At 42.4% G+C, this 27119-nt stretch overlaps 1 protein-coding gene across 1 annotated transcript in view; it reads left to right on the top strand.

Moving 5' to 3' along the window:
- Nucleotides 1-9394: 9394 nt before the first annotated feature.
- The window catches only part of LOC106606278 (NACHT, LRR and PYD domains-containing protein 14), a 31397-nt gene continuing 13672 nt past the window's right edge, over nt 9395-27119 (top strand). Inside the window, exons 1-5 of the mRNA XM_045719716.1 lie at nt 9395-9502; nt 13522-13635; nt 14645-14758; nt 15349-15462; nt 26746-26972. Coding sequence (XP_045575672.1) covers nt 13562-13635; nt 14645-14758; nt 15349-15462; nt 26746-26972 — 529 coding nt within the window. The 5' untranslated portion in view covers nt 9395-9502; nt 13522-13561. The remainder of the gene's footprint in view (nt 9503-13521; nt 13636-14644; nt 14759-15348; nt 15463-26745; nt 26973-27119) is intronic.

The following is a 27119-nucleotide window of genomic DNA, read 5'->3' as shown; positions in this document are numbered from 1 at the left end:
CAAGATTATCCACATGAACTTTAAAGGACAACTTGTCATCCAACCAAATACCTAAGGCCTTCAGGTGTGGCGCGTCACTTCCAGTTGATCCTTGCCATTCTGAAAAACGTCTCCAGAATCCCATGGTTGATGAAAGCCAGAACATCCACATAAGTCCTGTTCTTCTGCATCGTAGATCTGATGCTCGACCTCCATTAAGGGAATCAGCCAGACATTCTAACTCTGTTGACAGAAGTAGACAGGTGCACCAGCAGTCACGGTCTGGTCCTCGACTTTCCTTCCTTCCTGTATTACTCCAGTTCAAAACGGTAAGGCACAACTCTTCCTCACCTGGAGGAGTCACCTGTGACAGTATTCATAAAGAGTAGGAGTGCTGATCTAGGATCAGTTAAGCCTTTTAGATCATAATGAATCAGATTACATGGAGAGGGTGACCTGATCCTAGATCAGCACTCCTCCTCTGAGACTCTGCCTTTATGAATAAGGGATCATGAGTCACCAGGCCCAGAAACCAAACACATACTGACCACGTTTACATGCACACCAATATCCCGCTGTTATTCACAATACTCAAGTATTCTGTTTTTGAGTTGATGCATATAAACATCATATCCCGTTTACAATAACCCGAAAAAGCTTGTATACTGGTTATGAGAACCCCGGATAAGATGCCTGGGATATGCTGATCTTAGACGGGATACTGTGGCATGTCAACACCTTATCCTGTTTACTGTTGTTTTTCACGCAGGCTCAGTTTCACTTCTCATAGGTGTTGTGTGATGATGTTTTCATCTGATTGTCAAACCAATCACTTCAAAAAGTATTCTACCTGTGCAGTTTGATCCACCATAATTCCATATATTTTGTATTTTGCTGATACACTGTTCTGGACCTTATTGCCTGCTGGCTTAGACTACATTTACCCCTAATTTAGATGTTTCTGCTTAGAATTTCGGTCAAATTATAATTTCCCACATTTGGTAGGCCATATTATAATTTCCCACATTTGGTAGCCCATATTATAATTTCCCACATTTGGTAGGCCATATTATAATTTCCCACATTTGGTAGGCCATATTATAATTTCCCACATTTGGTAGGCCATATTATAATTTCCCACATTTGGTAGCCCATATTATAATTTCCCACATTTGGTAGGCCATATTATAATTTCCCACATTTGGTAGGCCATATTATAATTTCTGACATTTGGTAGGACATATTATAATTTCCCACATTTGGTAGGCCATATTATAATTTCCCACATTTGGTAGCCCATTTGTTTGTCAACTATAGTTAGATACATGCAGCTTCTCTTCTGTCTTGTTGCCCCAGAAGACTTAATAAAGTAGTGCTCCGCTGAATAATGTTTTACATCGATAGAATGAATGCATTAGTAATCTAGTTAACACAGGTAAAGTTGTCTGTTTTGTTTAGGGACGCATTAACTCCAAAACAGCTGAAAGATTGGTCCTGTGTAAAATGTCCAAATGTCATCAGTTTGACCGGTTTTAAGGAAATGAAAAGCTGAGAAACCATTAAATACGTTTAATCTTGGGTGCATATTTTATGTAGTTGAAATACTGTCTGCTTGAATAACATAATCAAAGATAACACATTACATGCCCATTACCAAAATAAACCATATTTCTCCACTCCTGTTCCCAAGACAACACGTGCATTTGTTGTATCATGCTTAATTCTGCAGGAGTTAATACCACGCTACAGCTGAGAGGTTACAGGCCTACAGTCAGTATCCCTATTTTAGTTACTATTCCAATTAACCCAAATTAGCTTAAATGAGGAATATTCGGTTTATTCGTGGACACAGGGATACTCGTGAGCGGGATATCAAAGGTGCAAGTAAACAGTTTATCCCGAATAACACCTTAAGCGGAATATGAGCTACTAATATGTGCGACTGTGAACGTTGTCACTGTTGTAAAGTCTAGTCTATAGCAGGTGTTTACTGCCATCTAGTGGAATATACTAATAAACACATTGATGAGGGTGTGGAGACGGCTGAGATGAAACTGAAAGTACATTTGTTGTTTTGTACAGGATCCATTTTGAGACGACAGAGCAGAAACCACTATTTGGAGAGTAGAAAATAAAGTAAGTATTTCTGAACAATCTAAAGGACAGAGTAAGAGAATGAATATCTGGAATGAGATATTACTAGTTAGTAGAACTGATCCTTGGGCTTAGTTGCTGACAAACAGCAGTTTTCAATGTGGAAACTAATCATTTAGTCCTACGTGTTATCAGTCAAAAGTCTGCTAAAGATGGTGGAGCTCTTAAATTATAGGGTTTTATGTTTATCCCAGGGGTTCTTAATATTTTGGTTATTGTCCAGCACTTGCACACCTGATTCAACTAATAATAAAATATTTTAAGAGTTTAATATTTGAGGCATATAAATGAACATTCTCAAATTAAAATGTTTTGGTTTGTAGGCCTGTTTACAATTATATGCCTAGAGTAATTCACATTTTCTTATGAAAAAACACAACTAAATCTGTTCTCGAGTAAATTATACATTTAGCTACAATTATGTATTGAAGAAGGACTACAAATAATAAAATAAACTGAAGTAAGATTCGAAACAATGTCACTATTTACTGCATGCGACTGACTGTTAGCTCCACCCTCTGGTTACTGTTATATAAAGGAGTGACGCCGTGACGACAGTTGAAACTGAACATAAAGTATTTGTGCAGGGTACATGTCTTCTCCTCTAACTTTTGTTTTATTTAAATAACAAAGTCCTCTAGCTTCGCACTCACATAGGCCAGGGCTCCGTTCACTCCCTCTCTTTCTCCTCAGCAGCAGGCGCACATCAAGTGAGCAGCCGGAACCAGTTTCACGTTTTATTGAGTTGCAATATATAGTTCACACTAATTACAAAATATAAAATGTTTATGTATTTACCTTGAAAGCAGTCTATGGACCAGCAGACTGCAAACTATGATTTGATTACCCACTGCCGCCAACCATTAATATTACAATTTCCTGTGTAGAACCTTGGTTTAGTGGTAACACTCTCTGGCATGTGTAGAACCTTGTTGTAGTGGTATGATAATATTTAGCTGGAGGGATTTTCAATGCACCGGCAGAACAGAGAAGCTACGTCTGGTAAGACGAGGGGTGGGGGGTGTGTGTATTTTTGTCAATAACAGCTGATGCGCGATGTCTAATATTAAAGAAGTCTCAAGGTATTGCTCTCCTGAGGTAGAGTACCTTAAGATAAGCTGTAGACCACACTATCTACCAAGAGAGTTCTCATCTATATTATTTGTAGCTGTCTATTTACCACCACAGACCGAAGCTGGCACCAAGACCGCACTCAACCTACTCTATAAGGCCAGAAGCAAACAAGTAAATGCTCACCCAGAAGCGGCGCTCGTGGTGGCCGGGAACTTTAATGCAGGCAAACTTAAATCAGTTTTACCAAATTTTTACCAGCATGTCACATGTGCAACCAGAGAGAAAAAACTCTAGACCACCTTTACTCCACACACAGAGATGCATGCAAAGCTCTCCCCCGCCCTCCAATTGGCAAATCTGACCATAATTCTATCCTCCTGATTCCTGCTTACAAGAAAAAACTAAAGGAGGAAGTAACAGTGACTCGCACAATACGGAAGTGGTCAGATGACGCGGATGCTACGCTACAGGACTGTTTTGCTAGCACAGACTGGAATATGTTCTGGGATTCATCCACTGGCATTGAGGAGTATACCACCTCAGTCAACGGCTTCATCAATAAGTGCATCGACGACGTCGTCCCCACAGTGACCGTACGTACAGTATATATCCCAACCAGAAGCCATGGATTACAGGCAACATCCGCATCGAGCTAAAGGCTAGAGCTGCCACTTTCAAGGAGCGGGACACTAATCCGGACGCCTATAAGAAATCCCGCTATACCTCATACGAACCATCAAACAAGCAAAGCGTCAAAACAGGATTAAGATTGAATCCTACTACACCTGCTCCGACACTCGTCAGATGTGGCAGGGCTTGAAAACTATTACGGACTACAAAGGGAAACACGGACGCGAGCTGCCCAGTGACGCAAGCCTACCGGATGAGCTAAATGCCTTTTATGCTCGCTTCGAGGCAAGCAACACTGAAGCATGCACGAGAGCACCTGCTGTTCTGGATGACTGTTTGATAATGCTCTTGGTATCTGATGTGAGCAAGACATTTAAAGGTCAACATTCACAAAGCCACAGGCCAGATGGACTACCAGGACCTGTACTCAAAGCATGCACGGACCAACTGGCAAGTGTCTTCGCTGACATTTTCAACCTCTCCCTGACTGAGTCTGTAATACCTACATGTTTCAAGCAGACGACCATAGTCCCTGTGCCCAAGGAAGCAAAGGTAACCTGCCTAAATGATTACCACCCGTAGCACTCACGTCGGTAGCCATGAAGTGCTTTTAACGGCTGGTCATGGCTCACATCAACAGCATCCTCCCGGATACCCTAGACCCACTCAAATTCGCATAACGCCTCAACAGATCCACAGATGACACAATCTCAATCGCACTCCACACTGCCCTTTCCCACCTGGACAAAAGGAACACCTACGTGAGAATGCTGTTCATTGACTACAGCTCACCGTTCAACACCATAGTGCCCACAAAGCTCATCACTAAGCTAAGGACCCTGGGACTAAACACCTCCCTCTGCAACTGAATCCTGGACTTCCTGACGGGCTGTCCCCAGGTGGTAAGGGTAGGTAACAACACATCTGACATGCAGGTCCTCAACACTGGGGCCCGTCAGGGGTGTGTACTTAGTCCCCTCTTGTACTCCCTGTTCACCCACGACTGCGCGGCCAAACAAAGCTCCAACACCATCCTTAAGTTTGCTGATGACACAACAGCGGGAAGCCTGATCACTGACAATGATGAGACAACCTATAGGGAGGAGGTCAGAGAACTGGCAGTGTGGTGCCAGGACAACAACCTCTCCCCCAATGTGAGCAAGACAAAGGAGCTCAACGTGGACTACAGGAAAAGGCGGGCCGAACAGGCCCCCATTAACATCAACGGGGCTGTAGTGGAGCGGGTCGAGAGTTTCAAGATCCTTGGTGTCCACATCGCCAACGATCTATCATGGTCCAAACACACCAAGACAGTTGTGAAGAGGGCATGACAAAACTTTTTTCCCCTCAGGAGACTGAAAAGATTTGGCATTGGTCTCCAGATCCTCAAAAAGTTCTACAGCTGCACCATCGAAAATATCCTGACCGGTTGCATTACCGCCTGGTATGGCAACTGCTTGGCATCTGACCGTAAGGCGCTACAGAGGGTAGTATGTACGGCCCAGTACATCACTGGGGCCAAACTTCCTGCATTCCAGGACCTATATAATTGGCGGTGTCAGAGGAAAGCCCATAATATTGTCAGAGACTCCAGTCACTCAAGTCATCGACTGTTTTTTCTGCTACCGCACGGCAAGAGGTACCGGAGTACCAAGTCTAGGACCAAAAGGCTACTTAACAGCTTCTACCCCCAAGCCATAGACTGCTGAACAATTAATAAAATTGCCATCCGACTATTACATTGACCCTTCTAGGGGTTTTGCCAGTGGGCAATGAAATTCACATAGAAAATCTTACACCAAGCTGTCTTCAAAAGTTGGCAGCCCTGTTCGCTGCTACTTATATACATTTTTGTGACATTATGCGAATATTACGGAAAGGGGGGGAAGGGACCACATCGGACATGTTGTGAATGGTTATTTTTTTATCGAATTGTGACCAAAAAATTGGTACATCAAAACGGACTCGTTTCGTGGAACGACCGCGGCTGTGTGGCAAACAGGTTGCTGTGGTAGACATCACCCAAGACAAACTATTATAAATGTGAGTCGTCGTTAGCTCTATATAGGACGCCTCGTATAGGTGACTTCAAATCGGAGCCACAACTCGGCTGTGTGGCAACCAGGTTGCTGGGATAGGCAGCGCCCAAGACGTGCTATTATAAACTCAGCAAAAAAAGAAATTTCCTCTCACTGTCAACTGCATCTATTTCCAGCAAACTTAACATGTGTAAATATTTGTATGAACATAACAAGATTCAACAACTGAGACAACAACTGGACAAGTTCCACAGACATGTGACTAACAGAAATTGAATAATGTGTCCCTGAACAAAGGGCGGGGGGCAAATCAAAAGTAACAGTCAGTATCTGCATTAATTACTGCAGTGCATCTCCTCCTCATGGACTGCACCATATTTGCCAGTTCTTGCTGTGAGATGTTACCCCACTCTTCCACCAAGGCACCTGCAAGTTCCCAGACATTTCTGGGGGGAATGGCCCTAACCCTCATCCTCCAATCCAACAGGTCCCAGACATGCTCAATGGGATTGAGATCCGAGCACTTTGCTGGCCATGGCAGAACACTGACATTCCTGTCTTGCAGGAAATCACGCACAGAACGAGCAGTATGGCTGGTGGCATTGTCATGCTGGAGGGTCATGTCAGGATGAGCCTGCAGGAAGGGTACCACATGAGGGAGGAGGATGTCTTCCCTGTAACGCACAGCGTTGAGATTTCCTGCAATGACAACAAGCTCAGTCCGATGATGCTGTGACACACTGCCCCAGACCGTGACGGACCCTCCACCTCCAAATCGATCCCGCTCTAGAGTACAGGCCTCGGTGTAACGCTCATTCCTTCGACGATAAACGCGAATCCAACCATCACCCCTGGTGAGACAAAACCGCAACTCGTCAGTGAAGAGCACTTTTTGCCAGTCCTGTCTGGTTCAGTGACGGTGGGTTTGTGCCCATAGGCGACGTTGTTGCCAGTGATGTCTGGTGAGGACCTACCTAACAACAGGCCTACAAGCCCTCAGTCCAGCCTCTCTCAGCCTATTGTGAACAGTCTGAGCACCGATGGAGGGATTGTGCGTTCCTTGTGTAACTCAGGCAGTTGTTGTTGCCATCCTGTGCCTGTCCCGCAGGTGTGATGTTCGGATGTACCAATCCTGTGCAGTTGTTGTTACACGTGGTCTGCCACTGCGAGAACGATCAGCTGTCCATCCTGTCTCCCTGTAGTGCTGTCTTAGGTGTCTCACAGTACGGACATTGCAATTTATGGCCCTGGCCACATCTGCAGTCCTCATACCTCCTTGCAGGATGCCTAAGGCAAATTCACGCAGATGAGCAGGGACCCTGGGCATCTTTATTTTGGTGTTTTTCAGTCAGTAGAAAGGCCTCTATAGTGTCCGAAGTTTTCATAACTGTGATCTTAATTGCCTACCGTCTGTAAGTTGTTAGCGTCTTAGCGACCGTTCCACAGGTGCATGTTCATTAAAATGAATTAAAAACCTTTTAGGGCTCGCGGACCGCTAGCGGACTGCTAGCATTCGATTATCTGAGGACAGCGCCCCATATCAACATATTTTTCAAACCAGCACAGGTGTCACAAAATCACAAATAGCGATAAAATAAATCACTTACCTTTGAAGATCTTCCTCTGTTTGCCATCCCAAGGATCCCAGCCACACAATGAATGGTCGTTTTGTTCGATAAAGTCCTTCCTTATATCCCAAAAAGTAAGTTTAGTTGGCGCCGTTGATTTCAGTAATCCACTCGTTCAACATGCATACAAAGGAATCCAAAAAGTTACCGGTAAAGTTCGTCCAAACAAGTCAAACAACGTTTCTAATTAATCCTCAGGTACTCTAATATCTAAATAAACTATAATATTTAATACGGAGACTAGGATGTTCAATAGGGAAGATAAATAACGAAGAGCGGCCCTCATTCAAGTGTGCCAAAAGACTACTTTCCTAATGAGGCTCACCTTGGATAAACTACATTTACTTGTTTGTCTTTCAAGAAACAAGCTTGAAACCTTGTATAAAGACTGTTGACATCTTGTGGAAGCCATGGGTACTGAAATCATGGAGCTATTTTTTTTTTGTATAGCCCATAGGCTTGCATTGAAAAGGCCTGTAACCTCCAAAAAAAGAAAATTCCGGATGGATTTTCCTCAGGTTTTTGCCTGCCATATCAGTTCTGTTATACTCACAGACATTATTTTAACAGTTTTAGAAACCTCAAGAGTGTTTTCTATCCAATGTTACCAATTACATGCCTAACCTAGCTTCTGGACCTGAGTAACAGGCAGTTTACTTTGGGCACGTCAGACAGGCGAAAATTCAGGATACTGCTCCCTAGCCCTAAGAAGGTTACTTAATTGTTTATGGTTCATTGAACAAGCATGGGAAACAGTGTTTAAACTCTTTACAATGAAGATCTGTGAAGTTGTTTGGATTTTTACGAATTATCTTTGAAAGACAGGGTCCTGAAAAAGGGACGTTTCTTTTTTTGCTGAGTTTAAATGTGAGTGGTCGTTAGCTCTATATAGGATGCCGTGTATAGGTGACTACAATGCGGAGCCACAACTCAGCTGTGTGGTGACTAGGTTGCTGGGGTAGACAGCGCCCAAAACGCGTTTCTCCTTAACCTACCACAGCCCAGTTATAGGTGCCAGTTTGGAGAAAAGTTAGGTTCAGACGGTTTCTATACAGATATCCACAAAAACAATCCGGACAAAGAATGAGTCACGGATTATAGATGTGCCTTCAGTAATAGGTTTTTCGGAAACAATTGGTAACCCCCTGAAATGTTTTGCCGAATAGCAGCCCTATTTTTACGGCCTCCACATTGTATGGGCTCCCGAGTGGGCTCCCGAGTGGTGCAGCGGTCTAAGGCACTGCAAGAGACGTCACTGCAGTCTCTGGTTTAAACCCAGGCTGCATCACATCCGGCTGTGATTGGGAGTCCAATAGGGCGGTGCACAATTGGCCCAGCGTCATCCGAGTTTGGCTGGGGTAGGCTGTCATTGTAAATAAGAATTTGTTTTTAACTGACTTGCCTAGTTAAATATTTGTTAAATTCACATTTTAAATATGCCACCTAGGATGCCCATGTGAGGATGATAAGTTGTTGGACATTCAGTAGTCACAGGCTTGTGATATGGTCCTTTATCATGGTGACCGAGCTGATGGTATAAAATTCTAAAGAAAATATGATTGTATACAAGGTTTGAAATTATTGTTTTAGTCAAATATTATACAGTATCTGTTGGTAAATGTTTTATTTCTAATAGATGTTATGAATAATAGAGAACAATTGATATTCAATACTATCTTGTCACTGTGTTAACCACAACCAACATGTTGTATCTTTGTTTAGGGCTCAGTTCTCTAAAATGAGTCTCTCTGGGGAGAGAGAGGAAGGGGGCCCTGCCTCTAAAAGGAGTCTCTCTGGGGAGAGAGAGGAAGGGGGCCTTGCCTCTAAAAGGAGTCTCTCTGGGGAGAGAGAGGAAGGGAGCCCTGCCTCCAAAAGGAGTCTCTCTGGGGAGAGAGAGGGGGGCCCTGTCTCTAAAAGAAGTCTCTCTGGGGAGAGAGAAGAGGGGGGCCCTGCCTCTAAAAGCAGACTCTCTGGGGAACATGACACCAAAGCTAAGAGGTAAGATGATAATATTTAAAATGACAAACAAATATATATTTAAGAATTAAGTTCCCCAGCTGAGCTCAGAGTAAATGAGACTAAATGCTTAATACTATATGACTACAAACATCATTAAACTTTCTGAATTATCATAATCAACCTTTCAACTCTCCTATTGCTAACACCATATTATTGCGTGGCACGTGTCTCAATATCTGCCAATGTAAAAAGGGCTTTATAAATAAATGTGATTGATACAACTACTACTGATGATACTATTAATGCTATTACTACCTGTACCTCAGCGGTCTCCAACACTACCAGGCTGTATCACAACTGGCCGTGATTGGGAGTCCCATGGGGTGGCGCACAATTGGCCCAGCGTCGTCCGGGTTTGGCCAGTGTAGGCCGTCATTGTAAATAAGAAATGTTTTTATTACATATAAAGAATTTGTTCTTAAAACCTCTTCTTGTCCTTTAGGGATAGGGGGCAGTATTGTCAATTTCGAAAAAAATATGTGTCCATATTAAACTGCCTCCTACTCAAACTCAGAAGCTAGGATATGCATATTATTAGTTGATTTGGATAGAAAACACTCTGAAGTTTCTAAAACCATTTGAATGATGTCTGTGAGTATAACAGAACTCATATGGCAAGCAAAAACCTGAGAGAAATCCTACCAGGAAGTGGAAATCTGGATGCGTGGGCTCTATTCAAGTCATTGCCTATTGAACACACAGTGGCGTGGTAATCATTGTGCACTTCCTAAGGCTTCCACTAGATGTCGACAGTCTTTATAAAGTTGTTTGAGGCGTCTACGATGAACAGAGACCTAATGAGAAGGCCGGGAAGTTGGTCACCCAGGGAAGGATATCTGTTCATTGGCGCGCATTCACGCGAGAGGTAGCTCCGTTCCAAAACGTTTTTCAAGACATTGGTTTCGTCCGGTTGAAATATTACTGAATCTTCATGTTCTAAAGGCCCTAAAGATTGATGCTTTAGAACGTTTGACATGTTTGAACGAACGTAAATAGATATTTTTTTGACTTTTCGTCCTGAGATTTTCCACGCTCTTCCTACATTTGGAGTAGCTGAATTGAACGAGCGAACAACAAGGACCTATTTGGACATAAATTATGGATTTTATCGAACAAAACAACATTTGTTGTGGACCTGGGATTCCTAGAAGTGCCTTCTGATGAAGATTATTAAAGGTAAGTGAATATTTATAATGCTATTTATGCATTTAGATGACTCCAAGATGGCGGCTATCTGTATTGCGTAGTGTATTTTTCTGAGCTCAGTACTCAGATTATTGCAAAGTGTGCCTTCCCAGTAAAGTTATTTTGAAATCTGTCAATGCGGTTGCATAAAGGAGATGTTCATCTATAACTCTTTGAATGACAGTTTAATATTTTATAAACGTTTATGACGAGTAATTTTGTAAATTGTAGTGCTGAATCACCGAGGGAAAATATTTTCTGAACGTCATGCGCCAATGTAAAATGCTGTTTTTATATATAAATATGAACTTTTATCGAACAGAAAAAGCATGTATTGTGTAACATGATGTCCTAGGAGTGTCATCTGATGAAGATTGTCAAAGGTTAGTGCTTCATTTAGCTGTGTTTTGGGTATTTGTGATGCATGTAGTTGCTTTGAAAATGGCTGTGTGGTTACTTTTGTCGATGTACTCTCCTAACATAATCTAATGTTTTGCTTTCGCTGTAAAGCCTTTTTGAAATCGGACAACGTGGTTTGATTCAGGAGAAGTGTATCTATAAAATGATGTAAAATAGTCCTATGTTTGAGAAATAGAAATGATTAGATTTGTGGTTTTGAGTATGGCGCTCTGATTTTTCACTAACTCGGTCCCACTCACGGGATTGTCGTCGGAAGAGGTTTTTAACCTCTCTAGGGTCGGCGGGACGAAATCGTCCCACCTACTCAACAGCCAGTTGAATCCCGTGGCGCGTTATTCAAATACCTTAGAAATGCTATTACTTCAATTTCTCAAACATATGACTATTTTACACCATTTTAAAGACAAGACTCTCGTTAATCTAACCACACTGTCCGATTTCAAAAAGGCTTTACAACGAAAGCAAAACATTAGATTAGGTCAGCAGAGTACCCAGCCAGAAATAATCAGACACCCATTTTTCAAGCTAGCATATAATGTCACATAAACCCAAACCACAGCTAAATGCAGCACTACCCTTTGATGATCTTCATCAGATGACAACCCTAGGACATTATGTTATATAATACATGCATGTTTTGTTCAATCAAGTTCATATTTATATAAAAAACCAGCTTTTTACATTAGCATGTGACATTCAGAACTAGCATACCCCCCGCAAACTTCCGGTGAATTTACTAAATTACTCACGATAAACGTTCACAAAAAACACAACAATTATTTGAAGAATTATAGATACAGAACTCCTCTATGCACTCGCTATGTCCGATTTTAAAATAGCTTTTCGGTGAAAGCACATTTTGCAATATTCTGAGTTGATAGCCCGGCATCACAGGGCTAGCTATTTAGACACTCACCAAGTTTAGCCCAGACCAAAGTCAGATTTACTATAAGAAAAATGTTATTACCTTTGCTGTCTTCGTCAGAATGCACTCCCAGGACTTCTACTTCAATAACAAATGTTGGTTTGGTTCAAAATAATCCATAGTTATGTTCAAATATCCTCTGTTTTGTTCGTGCGTTCAAGACACTATCCGAATGGTAAAGAAGGGTGACAAGCACGACGCATTTCGTGACAAAAAAATTCTAAATATTCCATTACCGTACTTCGAAGCATGTCAACCACTGTTTAAAATCAATTTTTATGCCATTTTTCTCGTAAAAAAGCGATAATATTCCGACCGGGAATCTGTGTTAAGGTTCAAAGACGAAAGAAAATAAAAGCATGGGATCCCCTCGTGCACGCGCCTCCGCCCATTGTCCTCTGATAGAGCACTTGCCAAAAGCGCTAATGTGTTTCAGCCTGGTGCTGGAATTACATCATTCAGCTTTTTCCCGCCTTCTGAGAGCCTATGGGAGTCGTCAGAAGTGTCACGTTACAGCAAAGATCCTCACTCTTCAATAAACAGAGACAAGAAGCTCAAGGAATGGTCAGAGAGGGCACTTCCTGTCAGGAATCTTCTCAGGTTTTTGCCTGCCATATGAGTTCTGTTATACTCACAGACACCATTCAAACAGTTTTAGAAACTTTAGGGTGTTTTCTATCCAAAGCCAATAATTATATGCATATTCTAGTTTCTGGGCAGTAGTAATAACCAGATTAAATCGGGTACGTTTTTTATCCGGCCGTGTAAATACTGCCCTCTACCCCCAACAGGTTAACTGACTTGCCTCGTTAAATAAAAAATTAACAAATACCGCCACTTCTACTACTACTACTACCACCACCATCACTACTGCTACCACTACTACTGCCACTACTACCGCTGCTGCTACTACTGATACTGAAACTGATACTACTACTACTACTGATACTACTACTACTACTGATACTTCTATTACTAATATTACTACTACTACCACTACTACTGCTACTGCTACCGCTGCTGCTCCTACTGATACTACTACTGATACTACTCCTACTACAACTGATACTACAACTAAAACTGATACTTCTATTACTACCATTACTACCTGTACCACAGGGGTCTCCAACAGGTTGATCATGAGCTACCAATTCTGAAAGTACTTGCCATTTTCATGTGTTCCAACGCAAACTCATTAACAAATCTCACAAGTATCAGACAGCGCAAGCTACTAGCTCATCAACGCTAGATTGACATGATCCCACCTCTGGTTAGCCACTATTGGCTTAAGAAGCCAAACCTAACACATTATCTGGCAATTCATTTCCAGCAATATTACTACAACTAATACTATTACTGCTGCTACTACTACCACCACCGCTACTACTACTACTACTACTACTACTACTACTAGGTGAATTCCTCTTAGTTTTTAAACTGAGAAAAAAAATCACTGTATGTTTGCCAGGGTCCAGCAGAAGAGACAAGACTCACCTGGACCCAGCTGTATGTCCATGAAGAGTGACTCATCTATGGAGCAGCCAATCACATTCAGAACAGGAGATTGTACCACTGATCCAGGGTAAGAACTGAAAAATGTGCCAGTGTTTTACATACTACTACTACTGCTACTACTATTGCTACTGCTACCGCTACTGCTACTGCTACTACTACCACTACTACTGCTACTGCTACTACTACCACTACTACTACTACGACTACTACTACTACAACTACTGCTACTGCTACTACTACCACTACTGCTACTGCTGCTACTACTGCTATGACTACTACTAATGCTACGACTACTATTAGTACTGCTGCTGCTTCTACTACTGCTACTACAAGTACTGCTACTGTTACTATGTCTACTACTACTGCTACTTCTAATGCTGCTACTACTACTACTATCACTACCACTACTATTACTACTGCTAATACTACTACTACTACTACTGCTAATACTAATGCCACTGCTACTACTATTGCTACTGCTACCGCTACTGCTACTGCTACTACTACCACTACTACTGCTACTACTACCACTACTACTACTACGACTACTACTACTACAACTACTGCTACTGCTACTACTACCACTACTGCTACTGCTGCTACTACTGCTATGACTACTACTAATGCTACGACTACTATTAGTACTGCTGCTGCTTCTACTACTGCTACTACAAGTACTGCTACTGTTACTATGTCTACTACTACTGCTACTTCTAATGCTGCTACTACTACTACTATCACTACCACTACTATTACTACTGCTAATACTACTACTACTACTACTACTGCTAATACTAATACCACTGCTACTACTACTACTACTAGTGCTGCTACTACGACTATAACTACCACTACTACTAATACTTTTCCCGCTTCTACTACTGCTGCTACTGCTACTACTACTACTACTACTACTACTACAACTGCTACTGCTGCTACTACTACTAGTACTACTGCTGCTACTGCTACTACTACTGCTACTACTAGTGCTACTACTACTACTACTACTACTACTACTAGGTGGATTCCTCTTAGTTTTTAATCTGGGAGAAAAAAAATCACTGTACGTTTGGCAGGGTCCAGCAGAAGAGACCAGACTCACCTGAACCCAGCTGTGTATCCATGAAGAGTGACTCATCTATGGAGCAGCCAATCACATTCAGAAAAGGAGATTGTACCACTGATCCAGGGTAAGAACTGAAAAATGTGGCAGTGTTTTACATACAACTACTACTGCTACTGCTACTACTACTATTACTACTGTTACCGCTACTGCTACGACTACTACTGCTACTACTACCACTACTGCTACTGTTACTTCTACTGCTATGACTACTACTAATGCTACGACTACTATTAGTACTGCTGCTGCTTCTACTACTGCTACTACTAGTGCTGCTACTGCTACTATTACTATGTCTACTACTACTGCTACTACTGCTACTACTAATGCTGCTACTACTACTACTACTAGTATGACTTCCACTACTATTACTACTACTAATACTACTACTACTACCGCTAATACTACTGCCACTGCTGCTACTACTACTACTACTAGTGCTGCTACTACTGCTATCACTACCACTACTATTACTTCTACTAATACTTTTACCGCTACTACAACTGCTGCTACTACTACTACTACTACTACTACTACAACTGCTACTGCTGCTACTACTACTAGTACTACTGCTGCTACTACTACTACTACTACTACTACTAGGTGGATTCCTCTTAGTTTTTAAACTGAGAAAAAAAATCACTGTATGTTTGCCAGGGTCCAGCAGAAGAGACCAGACTCACCTGGACCCAGCTGTATGTCCATGAAGAGTGACTCATCTATGGAGCAGCCAATCACATTCAGAACAGGAGATTGTACCACTGATCCAGGGTAAGAACTAAAAAACTACTACTATTACTATTGCTACCGCTACTGCTACTATTAGTACTGCTACTACTACCACTACTACGACTACTACTACTACTACTACTACTACTACTACTACTACTACCACTACTATTACTACGACTACTACTGCTACTACTACCACTACTACTACTACGACTACTGCTACTACTACCACTACTGCTACTTCTACTGCTATGACTACTACTAATGTTACCGCTACTACTACTATTAGTACTGCTACTACTACCACTACTACGACTACTACTGCTACTACTACCACTATTACTATGACTACTACTGCTACTACTACTACCACTATTACTACTACTGCTACTTCTACCGCTATGACTATGTCGTGTCTTTGGCATCATTAAATTGAAGACGTTTATTTTATTTTATCACGTGATTAAACTAATCATGTAAATGTATTTAACTGGGAAGTCGGGGCACCAAGGAAAATATTCAGATTACAAAGTTATAATTTTCCCAATACAACTTTTCAGATATTAAAATATCTGATCAATTAGTCTTCTAATTAATGAACTATTCTTTACCTCATGTTAGTCTCATTCCAAACGTCATAAATTGTTGGTTATCTGCACGAACCCAGTCTTTACTATGAATCATCCATACATCAATTGTCTTAAATCATTTATTGATGAATGAACTAAATAATCACAGAAATGCGTAAACAAACAGTACATATGGTTACGAGGAAATAATAGGGGATGTGCCCTAGTGGGCTAAACCGATATTACGGCTTCAGTGGACAAAAAGGGAAGTGGGGGTTGGCTGAGAAAGGCGGGAATTACACCAATGAGTCACTACACAGTTGATAATTATAACATTAGAAATGCTAATCCTCTGCACATGAATGCTCACTCATTTGGGAATAATTGCAATCAATATATATATTTACGCTCAATGTGTCGTCGTGATCTCTGTTGGAATCGTCCTTCTTTCTGTTGGAAGTTCATCTGATCGTCTCTCTGCTTCGTGGTTAGAATGGATACTTCAGAGTCCCATTCAGAAATGTTCTCATAGGATAGATGTTTCGGCGGTTGTCGGTTCTCGCGTCTCAGTGGTACATCATTTCTAGCTGCAGTCTAGAAATCAGTATCGAAGAGTTGCTCTTATTCTGTCGGTATCGATAGTCTTAAGAGTTTAACCAAGTGGTATGGTTAAGAATTCAGCAAGAGAAATGCATGGTCTCTACTCAAACCTTAGCCCTCTGTGATGAGGTACTGGTCTGGAGTGGGAAAACGCAGGTTGGGGGGTTAATTCGGAACATAGAAAAGGTCTGTCCCATGACGCCAGGTCATGTCTGTGCTCCTGGGGCGGGTTAATGACTTAGTGAAACTTTAAACAGAACTAAAATTCTCTCACATTATATCATATCACATCATTTCACAAATAGTTTCATCTTTACTCTTCATTTTATACAACAATTAGATGCAACCCCCACAACGGAGACGCTTGTATAAACAGAGTTATGGTAATGTGGCTGTATTGTCTCTCATGAGTTTCACAAACATTAAATGAAATGGGCCGGTCATAGCTGGATTCTTCACTGACCGTGTATACATTCTCCAGAACATAGGTACTGTTCGGTTCTCACGTTCTGTGATGTAGAAGAAGTTCCTTTGTTCTCTCTATGAAACTCTCTCTCTATATTGCCTGGGCATGAGGAGAGAGACTTCTCTAGGAATTTATGACCTGCGATAGTAGAAGCCTGGGTGTAAGAGAGGGGGATGGAGGGAGAGAGAGATAGAGCGATGACAGTCCCCCCCTGGTGGTTTGGATATTGTGATTATACTGCAAGTTACAAATCAACATAAAAATAATGACCACGTGATATCCTGTTTGTAGATCATCACTGCAGTCCCCCTCTGGTGTTTGAACTTGGTAGGCTCTCTGAAAGCGGAGCAGTCCACCACAAGGATGGGCAGTGGGTGTCCGGATTCGGGATCGCCATTCCGGACCCGTTGTCTGCTCGTCCAGACTGGAAGATCTGGGCAGTAACTTAGGCAGATGTAGGCAGATTACAACTTGGGCAGAACTTAACTTAGGCAGAATTTAGGCAGATTACAACTTGTTCAGAATGAGTCTGACGTAGTCAGGTAATTTTCAGGTCAATGCCTGGAGGTCAGTCAGAATTGGTGTCGAGGGAGTCTGTAGTGGTTTTACTACAAGTCACTGTGTCTTCCACTATTGTAGTGGCGATAGGTATGAAGATGTCTATTTCATAGCTATCTTATCCACGGAGGAGCTAACCTTACGACGGAAGTACTCTAAGTATTGGACCAGACGTACACTTTCATCCTGAATGGAGGGTTCTATTTATTAGTGGCATGTGTGTTAACCATTGGAAGAGTGCACTGGAGATTCCCTTCCCCGTTTTGCACTCTGAGTGACTCCTATGTCGCTGTTGTCAAGGGTAATTTGATTGGTTAGGTCTCTAACCTTTTTACTGATTGTAGCTGGACTGACTGTTGCTGGTATTGGTACTGGTACTCAAGGGGACAGTTATCCTACTGATTTATTCTGAAATATTCTACCGGAACACATGATTAGAGCATTTTACTAGTTGTGTTGTAGTTGAACCTACACATGGCAAGGTATGAGAAAAGAAAATGTTTGCCATTTGTTTGAGGTGGAAGTCCACTGGACTTCTTCTACGACCAGTGTTGTACACCTCAGTACTATCTTAGATGTGTTCTAAGATAATCCCCGTCTAGGGGCCTGTCTGCTCCTCACTGTTCTCTTAGGGGAGTTTACAACTAGATTTGTTTTATGCTCTGGCGGCCTTGTACGGCGTTGCCTGTAGTCTCGACCCCCCCACCGGCCTCGATGAGGCTCATCATGCGCCTGGGCTACTATTCCCCCGCTTTGTGTCTCGGAACCCCCCCACCAGCCGGTGTTGTTGGTATCCGAGGCAGAAACGAAAAGGTCGGACCCTATGTACGAGTTGTCAGCGACCGCGTTGTTATGAGAATGGCTGTAACCTTTCAACCAAATCTCCTGGTGTTTGTGCTTCAAAACGCTCAGTGGCTGTCGAGGCCTGTCAGTCACCACCGCGTCCGCGTGTGGCAACCTCTTCAGTACCTGCGAATTGAGACGAGGATATTGGTCTGTGATATCGCAAAGTGTTTCACCAGTGGGAGTCATTGGGTCAGCTGCTGGACTGAGGCCATTAGTGTCATTGAAAGGGGTGACAGTCCCCCACAAAGCGGAATGTGTATCATCGGAAGCAGAGTATACTGTGCGCATCGATGTTTTTTCTTGCTGAGACGGCCGCAGTGCTTGTGGAAGTGTCCGAAGGGCAAGATAAGTTCGTCTCAACTACCGTATTGCACGACTGCAAGGAGGAGGGAAGTTGCTCATTCACAGAGACAGCTGGCTCGAAATCCTGAAAAGAATGGTCAATCAGATTGGCTGATGGAATGTGTCGAGATATCGTTGTATCTCCTTGGATCGGATTCTGCACCAAGAGGTTTCGAAATGTATTTTTCCCAAGGGGTGCTTTCGACAGGTACCCCTCGTGAATGACTGCATTGCAACTAGCGTTAGGGGAAGACAGTGTGGTCAGTGGAGAAGGCACTGTGGCCTGTGACCATACCTGGTTGGTTTTCCAATCCATCAGTGGGAGTAATCGATCCATCAAGTCTGCTCCAAGTAGCAGGGGTACAGATTCGAGGCTGGTAACATACACAGGGTGAACGAGCAATACGTCCTGGAAGTGTAGTTTCAGCATGACTCTCAATGTGAGAGGTGACGCAGTCTGAGTGACCCCTCAAAGTGTAGTGTAGCACCGTTCCACTTTTATACAATGTTTAGTTGGCTTCAAAGCCCTTTTGAGATCATCGAACAATGTTTGAGAGATGAGCGATATTGTCGCACCCGAATCAATTAGCGCATGACAAGTTAAGCAGTCCTCCATGACTGTTTCCAGGTATGGACGTTTAGATTTGTGTTTAGTGGACATATTCCCCACAAAGTGGAGTGGTCATTCACAATGACGTGATGTGCCATTCCTGTTCAAGGTGGAAGCAGATCGACTTTTCAGATTTCGAGTGGGCTTGGCTTTAATGAAGCGTTTGACCTTTTTCTTCCCAACCTTTGTATCAGAGTCTATAGACAAATCCAGTGGGCTTGTTTCTTGATCAAGCGGGCCCTGGATAGGGTCTCAAATGAGAGTGGGAGACATTTGAACTTACAACGTCCTTGCCATGGGTGTTAATTCCTGCAGACCTGGTGTCCGGTAATTCCCCGTCTAGTCCTTGTGTCTTATCTTTGACCCTTTTCTCAAATTGTTCTCGCTTTAGTTCTTCCCGTAGTGGAACTTCTGGAGAACATTGGTCTACGTTTTGATCGTCCTTCAACCCTTTGTTACCCTTGTGCTCTGACACTTTTTGTGGGTTGGGTGCAGGAACGTAGCGAACGGGTCGATTGTAGCGATAGTCGTTTTGATGGCGACGTTCTTTACAGTTATTTCGACCGCTGAGGATATTGGAATCATGGTTTCGTGGTAGAAACCGTTGTTGTGCGTCATCTCTCAACGCTCCAATACCTGATAATGCACCCTCTAACTGGAGTGAGTGCTCCTGGTCAAACTTCAAAACCGAGTGGTCAGGGCTCTTAGCGTTGTGAACTTTTGATGCCTCAAAAGCTGTGCTTGCAAGCTCTCTGAGTTGTAAGATAGGCAAACCAACATGGGCTGCAGGGCCCAACTAGGTAATGAAGGTGGGATACATGTTCGACAGAAACATTTGTTTGAATGGTAACAGCTCTTCCATTCCTGTTTCAGTGAGTAGGCCAAAGTAAGCTGAACAAAGCCTATGATAGTAAGCTTGTGGGTGTTCGTTCCGAGCTTGTTTGACGGTGTTAGCCAGTGAGCTATCGTGTTTGCGAGTTGCAGAACCACTGAATTCTAATTTCAAAGCTGTGGCAAGTTTAGCGTAGTCATTTAGCACGTGTTGCTGTTGTATACGAATGAACCTCGTCACGTGTCTATTCGACGTTCGCTTCAACAGGTAAACCCAGTCAGAACCCGTAGCGTTCGGGTAGCCATCCAACACATCCTCTATGTCAGTTAGGAATGTCTCAGTATCGTTTGGCTGACCTGGGACGGGGTCAAAGGTGGGGAAATTCTTGACGAATTTGTCAAGGTATTCTGCGCCAAGCGGGTTGGCTTCATTGGGGCCGAAAGGCCAAGAGGAGAAGCCAAGCATTGGCTTTGTTGGCCAAGAGGCGCCATATTACTCAGTGCCGAATGGCCAAGAGGAGAAGACTGACGGATACGTGAGGGAGGCAAAGTCTGAAACCTATCGTCTTTACTCCTTTGAGTACAGGGCTCCGGTTGCTTGGATGGGTAGTCACGCTGTAGAGCGTGATCATTCTGGACTTCCTCCAGATGGTACCTAAGGGTGGTATTCTGCTGAATTGCAGAGTCCACTTGAGTGCTTAGAGTACTGATTTCGGACACGTGAGTGTCGCACTTGCTCCTTTCGGTCTCAAACTTATCTGTCATGATTTGCAGATAGAGGTCTTGAGTACGGAGCAAGAGATTCAGTGATGAGATTTCCTCCGCTTGCTTAGAAATCAATATTTCTATCTTCATCACCTGAGTTCTCGCATCATTCATTTGGTTGGCGACTTCAATGAGTTCTGCTGATTTGTCATCCAACTTTGTCACTGTGTTCATTAACAGATCGTCTTTGGTCTGCAGCGTTTTGAGTAGAACCGTGTTACTTTGAGTAAAGTTCAACAAAACTGCATGCATGTTATCACGTAGAGCGCTCCTGTTTGTAGATAACTCTTCAGAATTATCTAGTTTGGCGTGGACATCATTGTATTTAGTTTTGGCTAAATCGAGTTGTTCCTGTAGAAGACGATTTTGTAGAAGAGTATGTGCTTGTTCATCGTCATAAGTTTTTGCAATTACATTTAATTGTTCACTTTTCAACCGCAGTTCCATAGCTAGCAGAATTTTTCCCTTTTCTGCATTTGTCATTGATTTCCCAGTTCTCTCCACCTGTCCCTTTATGTCTACCATTACCTGCTTGTGCTTCAGCTGTGCACTGCGGTATTGGACCGATGCCAATCTCGGATGGCAAGACATCAGGGCTAGACTGGAGAGAACCTTTACGAGGCCTGCGCCCGATGGTTGATTTTGGAAACCGTTGTTGCCTGCTGTTTTTCCGCTAATGGCATAATTAGGGTTGGTATCGCTGCTGAGGTCAGAGATCAATCCATTTATGGGTGGAGGTTCACTAATTAGCAGGCGAGGGGGGACTACCCCCTCTGATAGCTTGCACATTATTAGAACATTTGAAAGTAAAAATGTTTTTCCTAATTTTACAAACTTTGGTTTTGGAATACGTTGGGAGCTGCAAAGACGATTTTAATCTATTTATAGACTTTAATGAACCATCAGTACTGTACCAGTACTGTGAGAGTTGATCGTGAATGAATTTGCAAAAGCAAATTGAATTAATTAATCAATGATAATGATTAATCATACCTGGATAGGCTATCTGGGAATTAAACTGTAAATTAACCTGGGAAGTTGGTTCATCTAGGTTACTATTGCAAAGTTTAAAATGTCTCATTTAATTGGAAGAACCTAGAAAGGTATGTTCGACAATTTCAATAATTTAAATTGAATGAGACGATGATATCCAAGCAATTGAGAGTGTCTGGATTATCATAAAAGTAACCAGTAGTTTAAATGTTTAGGGTACATTCACCACTATGGTACACTTCCCCCTAAGGCCGAAGCCACATGGGATTCCCGCTGGGTCGGGACTTCTGTCAGTACTGGGTTACTGAATGGGTTTTGCAAAAAACACATTTTACTGATTGATCCATTTTAATGATAAATCAAACCTGTATAGGCTATTTGGAAATTAAACTTTAGTTAACCTGGGATCATTGCTTCATCTAGGTTAATGTGGAAAAAGTTTAACTTGTCTCATTGTAGAAACCCAATCAATTTGGATATTATTTAAAAGATCCACTTGAAAGGTATGTTCGACAATTTAACTTATTAAATTCAATGAGACAATGATATCGGTCTGGATATCATAAGTAACCACTTGGGTGTCACCGAATACTTTTTCAAGAAATGTACTGGGGATACTTCCTAAGGCCAAAGCCACATGGGATTCGCTCCCGTCAGTAATGGGTTTTACTGAGTGTGCTTTGCAAAAGCAGATTTTACTGATTAATCTATTTTAATGATAAATCAAACCTGTATAGGCTATCTGGGAATTAAACTTTAAATTAACCTGAGAGTGTTCCTTCATCTAGGTTAATGTGGAAAACGTTTAAATTGTCTCATTTAGCAACTAATCAATTTGGATATTATTTAAAAGATCCACTTGAAAAGGTAAATCTGGCGATTTCAGTTAAATTGAATGAGACATCGATATCCAGTCAATTGCGATTGGCTGGATATCTTAACGTGATTAACGTTTGGGTTCACCTACTTTTTCCAAGAGATGTACTGGCGATTCTTCACCACTAGAGTGGCGCAGTGGTCTAAGGTACTGCATCGTAGTTGCTCGCTGTGCCACTAGAGATCCTGGTTCATTGTAGGTACTCCACAAAACTAACCTATAACATTGTAGGAACTCCACAATACTAACCTATAACATTGTAGGTACGCCACAATGCTAACCTAAATGACAGAGGGAAAATAAGGACGCCTGTACAGCAGGGTTTCTTAAACTATGGGTCGGGACCCAAAGTGGGCCCTGGGCATGTGAGAGGTGGGTCGCGAGTCATGACAATACATCTACACTAACACAATATTTCTTCTTAATTTGGGTCGTTGAAGGAAGAGTTGGATCATGGGAAGATGGTACATTTCTAATTTGGGTCTTGAGCTGAAAAGGTTTAAGAACCCCTGCTGTACAGAATGAAACTTTTCCAACACATTCATCCTGTTTGCATCAAGGCTCTAAAGTAATACTGCAAACCAATGTGGCAAAGCAATGCTTATAATTGTTAGGGCTGGGGAGTTTTTCAGGCTAAAAAATTTAAATTCTAGAGGAAAACCTGGTTCAGTCTGCTTTCCACCAGACACTGGGAGATGAATTCACCTTTCATCAGGACAATAGCCTAAAACTTGAAGAATTTTAAAAGAATAATGGGCAAATGTTGCACAATCCAGGTGTGGAAAGTTCTTAGAGACTTACCCAGAAAGACTCACAGCTGTAATCGCTGCCAAGGATGCAGTGTTAAAGCCTGAGTACTTAAATAAAGCCTGAGTACTTTCTGAAGGCACTGTATACCACTACTACTACCACCAATTCCTACTGCTACGACTTCTTACTACCACTACTTGATGGATTCCTCTCACAGATATTGATTTTACGACTGATATTGATTGTACAGCTGATCCAGGGTAAGTACCGAAAAGATTGTCATTTATCATTAAGATATTTCCATGGATTAACAAACCCATCTACAAATCAATCTAGTTCTTTGTTCCATTCCATCTACGGTAAATGTCAAGGTCCTGATTCATACTGTATGACTCTAAACATCACTAAGGTCCTGATTCATACTGTATGACTCTAAACATCACTAAGGTCCTGATTCATACTGTATGAATCTCTGTCTGTCTGTCTGTCTGTCTGTCTGTCTGTCTGTCTGTCTGTCTGTCTGTCTGTCTGTCTGTCTGTCTGTCTGTCTGTCTGTCTGTCTGTCTGTCTGTCTGTCTGTCTGTCTGTCTGTCTGTCTGTCTGTCTGTCTGTCTGTCTGTCTGTCTGTCTGTCTGTCTGTCTGTCTGTCTGTCTGTCTGTCTGTCTGTCTGTCTGTTCTGCCAAATGATCAGTATTAAGATCTGCAAGTATTTTATCTCTGTAGTGGATGGTCTACTCTGTTAGAGGATCAGTATCTCTCTCTCTCCTTTGTCTCTGTAGTGGATGGTCTACTCTGTTAGAGGATCAGTAGTAACATCTCCAAGTCTCTCTCTCTCCTTTATCTCTGTAGTGGATGGTCTACTCTGTTAGAGGATCAGTATTAATATCTACAAGTCTCTCTCTCTCTCCTTTATATCTGTAGTGGATACTCTGTTAGAGGATCAGTATCTCTCTCTCTCCTTTATCTCTGTAGTGGATGGTCTACTCTGTTAGAGGATCAGTATCTCTCTCTCTCCTTTGTCTCTGTAGTGGATGGTCTACTCTGTTAGAGGATCAGTATCTCTCTCTCTCCTTTATCTCTGTAGTGGATGGTCTACTCTGTTAGAGGATCAGTAGTAACATCTACAAGTCTCTCTCTCTCCTTTATCTCTGTAGTGGATGGTCTACTCTGTTAGAGGATCAGTATCTCTCTCTCTTTTGTCTCTGTAGTGGATGGTATACTCTGTTAGAGGATCAGTAGTAACATCTACAAGTCTCTCTCTCTCCTTTATCTCTGTAGTGGATGGTCTACTCTGTTAGAGGATCAGTATTAATATCTACAAGTCTCTCTCTCTCTCCTTTATCTCTGTAGTGGATACTCTGTTAGAGGATCAGTATCTCTCTCTCTCCTTTATCTCTGTAGTGGATACTCTGTTAGAGGATCAGTATCTATCTCTCTCCTTTATCTCTGTAGTGGATGGTCTACTCTGTTAGAGGATCAGTATCTCTCTCTCGCCTTTATCTCTGTAGTGGATGGTCTACTCTGTTAGAGGTTCAGTATTAATATCTACAGTCGTGGCCAAAAGTTTTGAGAATGACACAAATATTAATTTTCACAAAGTCTGCTGCCTCAGTTTGTATGATGTCAATTTGCATATACTCCAGAATGTTATGAAGGGTGATCAGATGAATTGCAATTAATTGCAAAGTCCCTCTGTGCCATGCAAATGAACTGAATCCCCCCAAAAAACATTTCCACTGCATTTCAGCCCTGCCACAAAAGGACCAGCTGACATCATGTCAGTGATTCTCTCGTTAACACAGGTGTGAGTGTTGACGAGGACAAGGCTGGAGATCACTCTGTCATGCTGATTGAGTTCGAATAACAGACTGGAAGCTTCAAAAGGAGGGTGGTGCTTGGAATCATTGTTCTTCCTCTGTCAACCATGGTTACCTGCAAAGAAACACGTCGTCATTGCTTTGCACAAAAAGGGCATCACAGGCAAGGATATTGCTCCCAGTAAGATTGCACATAAATCAACCATTTATCGGATCATCAAGAACTTCAAGGAGAGCGGTTCAATTGTTGTAAAGAAGGCATCAGGATGCCCAAAAAAGTCCAGCAAGCGCCAGGACCGTCTCCTAAAGTTGTTTCAGCTGCGGGATTGGGGCACCGCCAGTACAGAGCTTGCTCAGGAATGGCAGCAAGCAGGTGTGAGTGCATCTGCACGCACAGTGAGGCAAAGACTTTTGGAGGATGGACTGGTGTCAAGAAAGGCAGAAAAGAAGCCACTTCTCTCCAGGAAAAACATCAGGGACAGACTGATATTCTGCAAAAAGTACAGGGATTGGACTGCTGAGGACTGGGGTAAAGTAATTTTCTCTGATGAATCCCCTTTCCGATTGTTCAGTCCTGTGTTATGCCAACAGTAAAGCATCCTGAGACCATTCATGTGTGGGGTTGCTTCTCAGCCAAGGGAGTGGGCTCACTCACAATTTTGCCTAAGAACACAGCCATGAATAAAGAATGGTACCAACACATCCTCCGAGAGCAACTTCTCCCAACCATCCAGGAACAGTTTGGTGACAAACAATGCCATAATGGAGCACCTTGCCATAAGGCAAAAGTGATAACGAAGTGGCTCGGGGAACAAAACATTGATATTTTGGGTCCATGGCCAGGAAACTCCCCAGACCTTAATCCCATTGAGAACTTGTGGTCAATCCTCAAGAGGCGTGTGGACAAACAAAAACCCACAAATTCTGACAAACTCCAAGCATTGATTATGCAAGAATGGGCTGCCATCAGTCAGGATGTGGCCCAGAAGTTAATTGACAGCATGCCAGGGCGGATTGCAGGGGTCTTGAAAAAGAAGGGTCAACACTGCAGATATTGACTCTTTGCATCAACTTCATGTAATTGTCAATAAAAGCCATTGACACTTATGAAATGCTTGTAATTATACTTCAGTATTTCATAGTATCATCTGACAAAAGTATCACGACACTGAAGCAGCAAACTTTGTGGAAATTAATATTTATGTCATTCTCAAAACTTTTGGCCACGACTGTACAATATTTGAGAAATAGCAGTGAAGGATCACAATGTCTTTATGTTTTTATAATGTTCTTTCAGCTCTCTGCAAGAGGATCAGTCCAGGTGTGCAGTGTGTGAGCAGGTGCTGAGGGATCCAGTCTCTATCACCTGTGGACACAGGTTCTGCAGAAAGTGCATCACCAGATACTGGGAGAAACCTGCTCCTTCAGGAGACTATGACTGTCCTCAGTGTAGAAAGAGATCCAGAACACTTCCTGTACTACAGCACCTGAGTGAACCCAATGATGCAAGAGGCTCTGAAATCAGTAAGACCACTTGTAGACATGTTCGAAGTCAATACCTCAATATGATTTAAATGTAGTTAACTACAATAATATAAGTTACTGTAGAAGTGAAGGCCCACTTTTCATCCTGTCAATGAATGTGTCTGATACACAACATTTTACACTTCC

This window comes from Salmo salar, chromosome ssa06 (genome assembly GCF_905237065.1).
Source record: "Salmo salar chromosome ssa06, Ssal_v3.1, whole genome shotgun sequence".
Lineage (NCBI taxonomy): Eukaryota > Metazoa > Chordata > Actinopteri > Salmoniformes > Salmonidae > Salmo > Salmo salar.
This window is presented reverse-complemented; position numbering and strand designations above follow the sequence as displayed.